Source organism: Helianthus annuus, chromosome 9 (assembly GCF_002127325.2).
Source record: "Helianthus annuus cultivar XRQ/B chromosome 9, HanXRQr2.0-SUNRISE, whole genome shotgun sequence".
NCBI classification, from domain to species: domain Eukaryota; kingdom Viridiplantae; phylum Streptophyta; class Magnoliopsida; order Asterales; family Asteraceae; genus Helianthus; species Helianthus annuus.
Window position 1 is genome coordinate 176,432,624 of NC_035441.2, and position 14,925 is coordinate 176,447,548.

At 35.2% G+C, this 14,925-nt stretch overlaps 1 protein-coding gene across 1 annotated transcript; it reads right to left on the bottom strand.

Annotated features, from left to right (window-relative positions):
* Positions 1-2,634: 2,634 nt before the first annotated feature.
* On the bottom strand, positions 2,635-6,553 carry LOC110879733 (calcium-dependent protein kinase 30-like). The gene is made up of 7 exons (XM_035977904.1): positions 5,732-6,553; positions 4,625-4,768; positions 4,384-4,536; positions 4,071-4,186; positions 3,789-3,956; positions 3,475-3,702; positions 2,635-3,099 (listed from the first exon to the last, which is right to left on the bottom strand). Exons 1-7 carry the CDS (start codon positions 6,396-6,398, stop codon positions 2,926-2,928), a joined length of 1,650 nt encoding a protein of 549 aa, XP_035833797.1. The 5' UTR covers positions 6,399-6,553; the 3' UTR covers positions 2,635-2,925.
* Positions 6,554-14,925: the final 8,372 nt, after the last annotated feature.

Here is a 14,925-nt window from a genome sequence, read left to right on the forward strand (position 1 = left end):
CACTACCCACGAGCACACGTGGAATATGCGGACATGCCACACACGAGCCCGTTCAGGTGTGTCAGATGCTCAGAACCAGCGCTGGCCGTTGGACTGAACCGCATCTCAGACACAGGGGAACCGCATTGCCTTCATTCTCTTCAAGCTTCAAATCCCTCCTGTCCAGTTCACAACCGCAGAGGGTACATGAACACCTTCTTTAACAAAAGGAAGGAATGGAATGCACGCGAACGCACATCAGCAACCCTGTCTCCTGAACCTTCAAGAGCTACGTCCGAGCCACACCCGCTTTGAGCAAATGTGGTAATGCAAAACCACAGACACTCACGAGGAGCTACGGACATAACCATAGCTTCCGCAGAGTGGTTGCTACGGAAGAGCCAAGCTCACTCCACATCACCAAACAATGCTACTGCAAGGCAAACTCGGTATTGGAGCGGGAAGGTAAGTGGCTCCAAAACGAACGCAGAACAGCGCTCTAAATAAACCCTCGTCGAACAACAAACGTCCGAACAGCGGTAACAAGTCTGCTTATGACTTTGTTAGCCCGACTATGGGCCGCATAGAATAAACAATGGTGGGCATACCCTTGCCTATGACCATGTTTATTTACCCATAGTACGAATATACATTGTTCGACCAAACATGGCCAACAATGACGCAACGAGGTAACCGCAAAGAACGAGCGGTTACTAGAGAGCTATGACGATAAACACGAAAACCCAACAAAAAAGGGATCGCCGTCTCATAACTCGATGCTGAACATAGAGCTTGAGCAAAGCACTTGCAAGCATCAACAACTTTTGATCCCAGTCTCAAAGATTGGTCCAAAAGTTTCTTTTCTTCTTCATGCACCAATTCAACAATTGGTATGAAGAAAAGACCACCTTTAAAGGATGGGAAACCTCCACATACCTTCGAACCACCATCTCAGAGGTTGGTTCGAAGTTTGTGCAGCATTACTAACAAGGTCTCCAAGAGACCTTCGGCACAACAACAGGTGGCAGGCCACCTGGTGACATAAATCGGCTGAGAATCTCGCATCAGACGAGATTCCTTCACCGATACGGAAGAGGCGTCAGATGACCCTTCCGGACCTCCAGCTTCATTTACATACAGAAAAGACCACACATGGTCTAGGATCTTCTCCAGACTCCAAACTACCTTCCAAACACCATAGTCCAGTACTCCTCCCACATACACCTTGTATGTGGCAGCAACACTAGACTGGGGGGGACTTGAAGGGGTATGGTCCCAGATCTCGCGTCAGCATGGACCGCGAGTGACCATTACCCTTATCAAAACCCCCACTAACTAACAACCTACTTGTGCCCATGCGGGAACGCGTCGACACAAGGGTTGAATCCAATCTATCTAGTAACAAAGAAGGACTTACATGGAACATGAGAACGGTAGAGTGATGCGACATAGCATCACATCTGGTGTATGAAAACGGAAGTATTCACAGCGATGCGGCATCGCACCGCATCCAGCGAACACTTCTATCAATACAGGAAAGCCTTACCTTAGGCATAGAAGAAGATGAACGTAGCGGTACGGCTGACACCGCACCATACGGACATTTTCGTCACGACAAGGGATGCAGGCAAGACGACGATGCGGCTAGCACCGCATCTCGCGTATTCCTTGATCACAAGTAGGAGACGCGGTAACTTCAGATGTTACCGCACGTAGCGATGCGGCTTGCACCGCATCCTATGTACTCAAGCAAGTGGTACTGACACCACAGTGCAAGTGGCACCAATGGCAGTTACCTGTCAGAGCTACATAAGCAATGGACTGACGTGGCGTAACCTCCATAACCGACGAGCCTGACACACCTGAAAGGGTGCAGCACGTCGTCAGTCCATCCATCATCATCCTCCTTCACTCCTCGGCTATAAATACCAACCCCAAACCAGGTTTGAGGTATCTTCTCACAACTCTCTCACTACTACTACTATCTTACTTTGCTTCCCAAGCAAACTACTGATTCTCACGCCGGAGAGTGGTAACAAGGAGCACCCCCCACCCCATCCTCCTTGTTACGAGTCACGGCTTGTTTCCTTGTGCAGGAGATCAACCACCGGTGATCCAGCCAGCGATCCTCGAGAGGAAGGGATTAACCCTTCTTGACGAGACCAGTGCGTTAACCCTGCCCGGTTAACCATTGTTTCATCAATTCTGAATTGCGAAGGTCATGATATAAGACTCCCATGAGTTAAGTATGCACTATAAATGTAGACTTGTATGTTATTCATTATCCAATTTGTATCCAAGTGCCAATGTGTTAGTTTATTGAATAGCATAACATTAATTGGAAATGCATGTTAAAATTTTGTTAGGCTTGCAAGCTAAGGTTAGCAATGAAAATAGACAAATGTAAGCATGGGCTAAGCTTAAGTAGGGCGGGAGGGGTCGGCCGACCTCCCGAACTTTTCGCTCAGTAGTGAAGAGTATGTAGTTTTCGTATAGAAAGTTTTTGGGTATATACGTTTTCGACCCCCGGTTTTATAGAAATTTTTAAGTCTGGTAACTTCCCCCCGGTCAGAAATCTTAAGCTTGGCCACTCAATGTAAGTATGTAACCGAAAAAAGTTCAGTATGACAGAAGCCCATAACAAAAATGCCCAGAAACATCCAAACAAACAAATTTCTTTGTATTCATATCATCAATACACTTATAAAGAAAGCCAAAAAATATAACAAGTTAAAATTTCAGAAATAAGCCAGATTAGCCATGAAACAAGCCAAAAAGAAACCGATTACATTTATACAACAGAAACATATAAATATATACAGCTTAAAACAAAAGCCGAATCCACAACCCTTTTGCAACAAACTCCTCTAGCCCCGACATGCAAATCCCATTCAACCGGAAGACAAACAAAATGAAAGAATACCGTGGACTTCGTTACTTCAAAGCTCAAACTATAACACTTTGACCGGTTAACCCATCATCAAGCCGCAACGATCCATCCTTCATCAAGTTAACACTTAAGCTCTTGAATCTCTCTCTTGAGTATTGCCGTGATGCCTTCCTCCAATCAGTTCCCGCCTTCATCATTGCGACGAATTCCTCGAAACTAATTTGACCATCCTGAGACCATGTTTGACCAACAGTTAAAAGTCAGCAAAAATGTTAGATTAGAGTCAAGGTGATTCAAGAGGTGGAAACCGAGTCGATTCTAGTTGTGTTTTGATCTCTATAACATGTCATAAATAAAAAATAAATGAGCTAAAACGAATATGGTTGAACCGTTCAAACAGACCAAAAGTAGCCCAAAATATATTTAAATGCATAAATCCATTTATTCAAAAATTAAATAATTACTAAAATAATATGATTTTTCTGATTATATTTGGTTCAACCCAATCAAGTCCAGCCCATCTCAATCCATACAAAAAATTCATTTTGACCCGTTATCCAACCCGTCTGACCCACCCATTTTCCAGTGAGATTCCAGTAATGTACCTTGTCTGTATCGACTTCTTTCATGATTTCATTAAGTACTTGGATGTCTGCTTGACCCGGTTCATATAACACTTGTTCTAGCTCATCAAGCTCAATATAACCACTTCCATCCCTATCAAAAAACATAAACGCTCTTCGAAGATGTTCATCATTCTCCATCTTTTGCAAATGAATGGTTACTGCTACGAACTCTCCGTACTCAAGTACTCCATTGCCATCAACATCGGCCTTGTGAATAAATAAACGTTAGAATTTTAATACTCAAAACATGATATTATTCGAAAATGTTATTTGTACAAAAGTATATGACGTACCACATCCATGAGCAATCGAATCTCGGGTTCAGCCAATTGTGAACCGACTTTCTTTAATCCGGCTTTAAGTTCATCGAATGTCACTTTTCCATCGCCATCAGAGTCCATCAATGTAAACATATCTTTAATTACTTCAACTTCTTCAATAGACAAGTGCTCTGCAATCACCTACACCATCCAACCAACAAAACAAGATCTTAATTACACTTGAATGTAAAATCTAATATGAAATTATTGGTTTCTAAATATACATATATTTTAAACAAAAAATTGGATGCTTACTCTTAATGCTTTCTTTTTGAACCTATTCATCACTGAGAATTGCTTGAGTCTCGTTCTCACGATATCTCCCAACGGAACATTTGAAGCTTTCTTCTCGTTTTGTATCCACGGATGTTCTACAAGAGACGGGAAAATGACGGATAACGTTAAGTTGACATGTTAGAAGAAGTATCAGACAACCATACATCTTTTTATAACAATTATCGTCATTATAGAACGTTGGTACTAGGACTTCTAGTAAGTCAGAATAATTTGTGCTCGAGTAGCGTTAAACTTTGACTAGAAAAGTCAAAAGACATCACTAAAAACTTACCAAGAACCTGTTGGGCGGTTAATCGCTTCTTGGGATCTGGTTCTAACATCTGTTTAACGAGACTTTTAGCATTTTCAGAAATTTGGGGCCATGGTTCTCTCTTGAAATCAATAACGCCTCGAAGAATTGCTAAAGCGACACCCTGTTCGGTTTCTATAAACAAACAAGTAAAGATAAAAGATTAGCATTAGAATGTCAGGTTACCTAATCCAATCAACATATCTAGTGTTTGTAGTAATACCTGCCCAAAATGGAGGAACCCCGCATAACAATATATAAAGAATAACTCCGGCACTCCATATATCAACTTCTGGCCCGTAATTTCGCTTCAAAACCTCTGGTGCCATGTAGTAAGGGCTACCCACAATTTCAGAAAATCTTTGCCCTGAAAACAGAATTAAATAAAAGGCCAATTAATTGCTATAGCCATATGTTTTTACAATTTTACTAGTGTGAACCACTAAGTGATGCCTAGAGGTGCAAGATAGGCAGGTTGGCAGGTCAGGTAACGGGTCAAAATGAATTTGTGTCGAAACCATGACAAATATTAGTAAATGCCAAAATAGTTCGGGTCAAGTTGACCCAAAAACACTTTTGAGTTTTGTCTACTTCTAAAGATTTTTTTAACAAAACAATTAATGCACCGGATATGATTAATTAATGATAATTTGATAAAAAAATCTTCGAGTAAAGCGATTATTAAGTTTTATACTTTAAAACTATAGTTTTGTGTGATTTTAACCCATTCAAACCAATTTCCTTTTCGGCTAAAACGATTATTTGACCCGTTTGAGATTAAAAAACCGCAGATCAGCTCCTTCGTAAGAATATAGGCCGCCACATGTCCAAGAGACCAAACTTTTACAAGACCAACCCCGGACAGGGGTGCAACATGGCTCGAACCGATGAGTCATTACTCGTTAGTCAAAATGCAACAGCTTATAAGTTTCTTGATCTTGAGATCTTGGCCCCAGACCAAGTCTACATATTTTGACTAAACCAAATCTGAAAACGACATCCAAATGGAATCTAATCATTCAAATCCAATACCAGCTACACACATACCTACTCCAAATCTTCCATGCCCTTTTTGAAAAATTCTTAATCCTATCAGATTTCAATTACTAAATTTCAAAAAAAAAAAAATTATATAACCTAATCAAATAACTAAAGATAGATCAAATTCAAGATCTAAAGATTTCAACACACCCAAATAAAAAAGTTTCCAACTTTACCTTCTTAACACACAAATTAACCCGATCAGACACTAACCCAGAAAAAATTACACAAAAATAATTAAAAAAACAAAATAATTTAAAAAAAAACAATAAAAAACAGATCAAAATACCTGGTTTGAAGAACACAGAAAGCCCAAAATCAATAGCTTTCAAAGCCGAATTCTCCTTCTTATTAGCAAACAAAAAATTCTCCGGCTTCAAATCCCGATGAATCACTCCATTCTCATGACACATCTTAACCACCTCCGCCACCGTCTTAGCAATTCCGGCAGCCGCACGTTCACTATAATGTCCTCTAGCAACAATCCGATCAAAAAGCTCACCACCTTCACAAAGCTCCATAACCAAATGAACCGCTTCATGATCCTCATAAGTAGCACGAAGCTTCACAATATTCGGATGCTCCGGCAACGTCGACATGATCGCCACCTCTCGCCGGACATCCTCCACATCAACAGCTGTTCTTAATTTCTTCTTCGAGATTGATTTACACGCAAACGCTTGTTTAGTTTCTCTGTCGGTACAAAGATATGTCACTCCAAACTCCCCCCGGCCCAACTCCCGGCCCAGTATGTACTTGTCGGAGATTCGGGTCCGGTGAGTTGCGAATTGGGAGAAATCGGTTAAAACCCGGATGGGTACCGGGGTTTCCGCGTATGGGTTGGGTCGTTTTTGTTTGTGATGGGGGGACTTTCTTTTGTCTTGGGGGGTTGGAGGTGGTTGGTAGTGTTTGGATTCCGGTGGGTCGGGGCGGAGACAGGTGGTGCAGTTGCCCATGGTGGTGGTGGTTTAGTATGGTGGTGTGTGGTGGTTGGGAAACGGAGTTGTTAATGCCGGAGAATTGTTGAGAGGGAGAGAGGCGGGCATTTCACGGCAAATGGAAGTTATGAAATTGAAAGGATGTTTTCTTCTTTTTGCTAAAAGTCAATTATATTGTTCTACGATATTTATTGTGGTGGTGTTATTATTTTATGTTATTGTTCAACCTCAACCCAAACTATTATATCTTTTTTATGAATGTTTGTTTTATAAGTTTTGTGATTTGTTAATACACGTATTTAGTATTTAAGTAATTAGATTTTTTATTATGTGATTATTATAAAGAAGAAATAATGGATTTTAATAATCTTGTTGGCTGATAACAGTTACAACTTTAAAAATTCTCAGTGGCGGTCATATTATTTTCACATATTGGCCTTCAATGGGCACTGATTAACAGAATCCTAACATTGTTAGTTTTCGGTCGCCGGAAAAATGTTTTTGGCCAGAAAACTCATTTTTGGCCGGAAAACTCAACATTTTCGACTCAAACCTCTTTGTAACTTTATTACTCACCTTTAGGAACATTTTCTAATAAAAAAGCCCCAATTATTAAGGTTGCCGGAAAAATTATTTTTGGCTAGGAAACTCAGCTTTTTAGCCGGAAAACTCAAAGTTTTCGTCCCAAACCTATTTGTAACCATATCGGACCTTTAGGAACCTTTTTCCGACCAGAAACGTTTTTCCGGTGACCGGAGACTAACGGCGTTAGGTTTCTCTTAGTCAGGGTCTATTGAAGGTCAATACGTGAAAAAATGATACCGCTAGTGGGAATTTTGAAGTTGGACCCATTGTCGGCTAACGGGCAATAGTTGGAATTATTAAAATCCATTATTTTTATAAAGAACCAAAAATATTATTTTAACTTTTATCGTTTTATTTGTATATATCGTTTTATATATATTTTGTCTATATATTTGACTTCTTTAATACCTTTATTATATATACTTAATTTTTTTATTTGTTACCGATATTTATGTGTGATATGTGATGGATAATTCGAATAAATGACTTATCGGTAAATTGATGGGAATACGGAAGAAGAGTGAAGAAACGATCTATAGCTCACTAAAATAATAGTAATCTCAAGGCCTATACAACAACTAATATTAACTAAGTCTCGACATTTGAAAATTGTCGGTTACTTTAGAATAATATACTAGCGTATAAATAAAGGTTCATTTGTAATGTTTATGGCAAATTTTGATAATACAATAATTTTCCCTTATATCTAGTCATTCGACGTATCAAACATTTCTATCGTTTCTGATTCACATAAATATTCTTCAAAGATTGATTCTTTAGATGTGTTTACGAAATATGTTTTTAGATACTAATTTTTTAATATATATAGTATTCTTATATTTATATTTATATATATTGGGTAAGGATAGTGTAAAAAGGGCCTAAAGTGTGAGAAGTGTAAGAAGTGTATTATAACACTATATATAATACTATATAACACCATATAAACACCGTATAACAATATGTAACACCATATAATACCATATAACACTATGTAACACTATATATCATTATATAACAAATATAACACTATAGGTTGTCTGATAACATGTCTATGATAGATGTATAGTGTTATATTTGTTATATAATGATATATAGTGTTACATAGTGTTATATAGTATTATATGTTGTTACATATTGTTATACGGTGTTTATATGGTGTTATATAGTATTATATATAGTGTTATAATACACTTCTTACACTTCTCACACTTTGAGCACTTTTTACAGGATCATCTACCTATATTTATATTAGATAAATTTCCAAATGGGGAAACAGAGAACTTTGTGAAAATATCATATTTCTTAGCATGGAAAACATGGGCATGGGCCGTTGAGTTACTTTATAGTAACTCAACATGGTACAATATATTGATTGAAGACCATACTGAGTAAATGTAACATGGATTAAACAATAAACGTTGTACATGATTTATGCTTCTGTAATATCACTTATTTTCATCTATTAACTTTTTGTGTGTCCAGTTGATAAGTTTTTCAAACTACTTAGTTTTTTTAACCTCCAAGTGCTTTATAATATACATTCCATAAAAACAGAAGTTTCTATTTGAAAAGGTAATAAACAAACAAAATAAATCTTATTCAGGTTGTCACGATGAGCTTTTAAAAAAAGTGGACTAATGTGACACTATACTGGATTATATATATTTGATACATTATGAGATGTTGATATGACATTAAACCTTATAAACGTCATTACATTAAACCTATAATACACAATAAACGTGGCTTAAATATATATATTTCTTCAAGAGTCCAAAAGAAAGTATGGTATGGGAAATGCAATTTCTTTTTCAGGGTAAAAATGATAACAATCTGCTTAAAAATAATCGTTGTTGCATTTGATCTAAGAGTAGTACTATTATAGTTTGATTTTAATCATTTTAAATCTAGTAATGATTATTAAATGTTAATCAAACTTTCGTATGAAAATTATATTTTTTATTTGATATTTTGTTTAATACAATTATTCTATAACTTAATATATAGTTATAAGCAGAAAAATCCATAGAATAGATGTCTAGTGCACGAAAAAAGTCTTATATATACACACTCATACAATAAAACAGTGTATCCAAAAATAACTATAATGATGTATCTAAATTTCAACACTGTAATTTATAAGTGAACTACTTGTATACTTGATTATAGTGGTACATCCAAAATCACTCTAATTTAACGGACGCAACCATCGTCTCCTTTAAACACACTGAATATTGACGCGTCACGTCATGAATTATTACCTCCTAAATATGATTTTTTTTTTCTTTTTATATGCATGCAAGTGTTATGTACTTATGTGTGTGTATGATGTTGAATGTAACTTTAGTTGTTGATGTATAAAAAAAGGCAACTCACTTTAGGTGTCAAATTATCTTGTTTCTTTTTTGTTGTATAAACATGGATGCTATAAAATAAGTTATATAAACCTTTTTGAATTGAATTTATATTATAATGCTATAAAATAAGTTATCTAAACCTTTTTGAACTGAATTTATATTATAAAATAATTACACTTTTCGTCCTTTATGTTTGTAACGGATTACAATGGATGACCTTTAACTTTAGTAATTACAGTTACAATCCTTTATTTGCAAAACTCGTTACACTTCAGGTCCTTTAGCACTAACCATGTTAAGATTTTTAGTTAAGTTTATTCATAGAAGGGCAATTTAGTCTTTTTACCAATCTAATTAAAATATTTTATAAATAAAAGAAAAACAAAATAAAAAACTTATAAAATACATAAAATAATCTCTCTCTTCTAAAAACTCTTTCTCTCTCTAAAAACTCAGTCATCTCTTACTCTTCCTCCTCCCTCATCTCTCTCTTTCTACAACATCTACCTTTGCACCACCATCCACCACCCTTAACCACCACAACCTATCACCCCTCCCTTTCGCCGCAACACAGATATATATCGTCGGAATCAGATCTGAACGGCATCACCATCTCCTTTGGGGGTTTATGGCGGAACCCCGCCGTCGCCGTCTTTCCAGCTTCCATTGTCGTCCTCTGAACCGCTGCAAGCTGCGTGCGCCGTCGTCACCTCAAAACTCCGGTCAACCACCACCACCCACTTAGATATGACAAAAACGTGATTTGGTGGTTGAATATTGTTTCAGATTTGACTATGGCACACACACAAGGGAAGTTTTCAAAATAAAAACCCCTTTAATTCTTCCATTCTTTTCATTTGGATCGTTATTTACTGGTTGAATGGATCATGAATTAAAACAAAACCCATTAATTATTCCATTCTTTTCTATATTGAGTATTGGATCATGATTCACTGGCATACAGAACCGAACCAACCGACGCCTAATTTCTCAGACAACTAATGTATGTGGCTGTTTGTTGTGATTGTGATTAGGGTTCATGGGTTAAGAAAAGTGAAGAAGAAAGAAGATGCCCAAATCAGTCATTTATTATTTTTCTAAATAAATGGGTAAAATGACTAAAGTGGCCTTCATGTGCCTTGCACATGACAAACTTAACTTGAAATTATAACTGGATTAGGCATAAAGGACGTACAGTGTAATGAGTTTTACAATTAAAGGACTGTAACTGTAATTATTAAAGTTAAAGGGCATCTATTGCAATCTGATAAAAACATAAAGGACGAAAAGTGTAATTTACCCTACATTTTGCCTTAACGTACGAGTGTACGTAATGTCAAATTCGCACGTTATAACAAAAGGTCGCATGTTGTAAAATTAGAAGATCACATGTTCAAAAAAAAATCACATGTTTATAAAAAAATCCGCATGTTATAAAAATATAAAAATCGCATGTTACTCAAAATACCAAACTCGCATGTTATAGACCATTTTTCGCATGTTGATACTGAATCTCGTACGCTTCATATGTTGAGGCAATTTGTACAATAACCGGCATCATAAAACAATTCGTTTTATTAATTGTCAATGATACGATATCTAGCTTATGTAACTAAAATTTGATATTTACTTAGGCTATGGGGAGTGGGGGTCATGGATTGGAACATTATTTCCACATAGGACCATTAATTAAATGGTATATCACCCCCCTCCTTGATTGATGGTGGTTCCCATGGATTAAACCACGATTGCCACGACCCTCCCATTTGAAAATTTTAAGACAAAAATAAATTAAAAAAAATAAAGGGGATAGTGGTTTGGGTCATGACCACACCCTTAGGGTAGTGGTTTTAAATGATGAATTAAAGATGGATGACATAGTGCCTATGTGGAGGATCATGGTGGTTATGAGGGTCATGACCACACCCTATAGCCTTATTGGTTTAGATCTTTATCTAACCAATTCCATCTTTTTATGCATTTCTGTTATTTTCTAAAACTGAATCTTTGATGTTATAAAAACCACAATGACATAATGATTTTAAATATGTAATATTCAATTATTCGCTGATTATAAAAATTAGAAAGAATAATTTCAGTTTAGGTGAGTTGTTCCATTTTAATTACATTTACACATTATTGTTTATTAAAAGTTTGGTCATTTTCGTCCATACTTGGTTGGATTCTTCTTCTAGACGACATTAATTACGAAGGTGGGGTGATAATTTTAATAATATAGTAGTATGTAAATAATATGATTCTGAATTCAATGATCTAAATATTTTTATTTTTTTTTATTTTTTTTTTGAACGGCAAATTTGGATCACTGACGGACCACTGGAGTATCATCGTGCCACCAGATGAACCACCAGATCATATCCATCTCCACTAGGCATAATGCCACACCAATTCAGGAGGAAACCCAATAAACATGGGAAAACCCCCCTTGTGAGAATCGAACTCAGGACCTATAGGTCCCAAAACCTTATCCCACCACTAAGATGCCACTCACTTTGGTTCCGGGAGTTTGTGGAGGGGGCTATGCTGTGAGGTGTTTGTTTGGCCCATTAAGATCTAAATATTTTTAAAGACCCAAAATCACTTGTTGTAAAAAACGAACTGAATCGAGCAGTTAGATCTAAACAAAAGAAGTTAGTTTTGTTTGTGTTTGTGTTTTTTTTTTTTTTTTTTTTTTTTTTTTTTTTTTTTTTTTTTTTCTGTTTTGGATTTTATTAAATTACAAAATTGTAGTTACCACTTTGTGGACAAGGTTGACGACGGTACAGCGGTACTCATTCTCTTAGAACTCCAAAATTTTTAAAAATATATTCAGTTTAGTCATTAAAAACAAATCTAAATAAACTTATGTCTACTGTTACATAATAAAGTGTTTGGGAGTTGTAGAAACTCTCTTATGGTGTCTAAAGGAAGATAATATATATGGATACTAGGTTAAAACACAATTTAAAAAAATATTAAATAGTTAGTACTGAAAATTTAAAAATTAACGTTTTTAAATAAAAAATAAAATACGAATGACTGAAATAAGATAAGAAGAAAAAACAGTTTTGGGCTAATAAAATTGTGACGTATGGTGCAATTATAGACTTATTCATTATGTAAAGATATGTAGGTGTGTGAATGTGTGTGTAGAGGAAGGTTTAAATGAAAACTACTAGTTATTGTGAAAACTTAAAAACTAATTAAAAAGGCAAAAAAAACATACATATATATATATAGGATAGGAGTTGGCCAGAAAGTCCAAATTTCCTAAAAAGTGTAAAAAGTCATAAAACACCATAATGTCAACCATAAAACACACCAAAAACCCACAAATAATATGATGAAGATTACTAAAACATCATGTATGTGGGTTTTGTGTTGTGTTTTAGATGTTAAGGCTCTGATTGTGGAATGACAAATATTATTGTGTTTTATGTTGTTTAGCATTGTGTGTTTTATATTCATAGTTCTACGATGGTGTGTTTGAAGTTTTTATGGACTATTAGAGTTTGAATATGATGTTTTAGTAATATTCATTCTATTATTTGTGAGCTTTAGGTGTGTTTTATGCCTGAAATTATTGTGTTTTATGACTTTTTACACTTTTTAGGAAAAACACACTTTCCGTAGGATCCCCACTCTATATATATATATATATATATATTTGCATACCAATTTTCGCCATTTTTTTATATAAAAAAAATTTGTAGTGCACATGTGTAATACTACACATGTGTATGTGTACTACAAATTTTTTTTTTTTTTGGAAAAAATAAATTTTTATATAAAAAAATTGAAAAAAAAAATTGTGTGTTTTTTAGACTTTTTTTAGTTAGAGGCTGTTTGGTAGCCTCTTAATGACCATTCAGATGCTACCTCTTAATGGTTTAAAATTTCTGAATAAATAAGAGGTAACCTCAAGTCTGAATGGTTAAGAGGTAACCTCTGAATGGTAAATCATCACATGTCACATTCTTCTACCTTCTCATTGGTAAAATTCTTAATGGTTCCATTAAGAGATAGTCTCTTAATGACCATTCAGAGGCTACCAAACAGCCCCTTAGTTTTTGAGTTTTTCACAATAAAAGTTGTTTTCATTTAAACCATCCCCTGTGTATGTATATATACATATGTGTGTATATTTTGTTGGTGATGACCAAGTCGTATTAAGAAAGATAAGTTCCACAAGAAGTCAAAGTTACACATGATAAGTTGTATGGAAATTACGAAAATGGTGATGGTGTTACGCAAGACCTTCTAGATGGAGTCTTGAACACGCTCTTTTCTTATCTATTTAATTAAAGAAAAAACGTTTTTGTTTTTTCTGGTAAAATAAAAACTATGTTTTATGGAAAAAATATTGAAATGATGAATTGTTGACTCAATGATGGAAGACATGTAAACTAAATATCAACATCCTGATAATCTTTTACTTAAAAAAAGGTTATTTTATTAGTCATCGAACATGGTATGGTACCAATTACGTGTTTTTTCTTTATCCACGAGATGAACGATTTAAATCCTTTGAAATATTGATATGGGAGTATATTACTTTGTCATTAAAAAAAGTGTTTTGCGTTTTTCCGTTCATTTGAGTGTAAGACCATTCTTATTCACAACCTAACTCAACCCAATCTTTAATATAAAACTAATTTCTCTCTCTTCCATCTACACAACCCAACCCAACTCAATTTATGATACACATTCACAACCCAACCCAATCTAAGTTTTTATTAAATAAATGTAATACATGGTTATTTTTTATTGTATAAAAATAATTATATTTAAAATAATTATTCTATATCAAAATAAACAAACATTTTTTATGTTAAATATAAAAAATTAAAAAGTTAAAACCATCAATATAGATAACATAGGGTATGTTTGGCAAAAGTAGCTGGTGGCTGGTAGCTGAAAGCTGAAAGCTGGTAGCTGGTGGCTGGAAGCTGGTAGCTGTAGCTGGTAGCTATAGGTTTTTAGATATATTTGGTGTTTGGTAGAGTAGCTGGAGCTTTTAATAAAATGTATAAAATGACCAAAACGGACATAACTAGAAATTTAGAAAGTTGGTGCATTAAAAAGTTCCTTATTTTTAGTGGTTAAAATAGTCATTTTATCCCTAAAAGCTTGTAGCTCCTTCTAAACGCTACTAGTAGTAGCTTTCAACCAAAAGCTTCAAGCTCCTAACCTAAAAGCTTAAAGCTCCTTCAACCAAACAAGACTTTTTATTGAGTTGGAGCTTTTTCTTAAAAGCTTAAAGCTAGAAGCTCCTAAAAGCTCTTAAAAGCTCCATGCCAAACATACCCATAGTAGAAAAATATAAATTTCTGAACGAACTCTATTTTTAATAAAATTTATATCGTAACGTTCACAACCTTTTTCTGAGAAATACGATATATTTAGTTGTTTTATTTTGTTTAAGAATTACAAGTTATTTGATTAGTTAAATTAATGGGGGAAATGAATAAAATGAAAAAGGAAAATTAAAAGATGACACCAATAAAGTTTTGACAAGTGGCAAAATGACATAAGCAACCCATTGCAACCTTGGGTTGCTCCAACTACTAGGTTGAGGGAAAAAGCCATATTTTTCATTT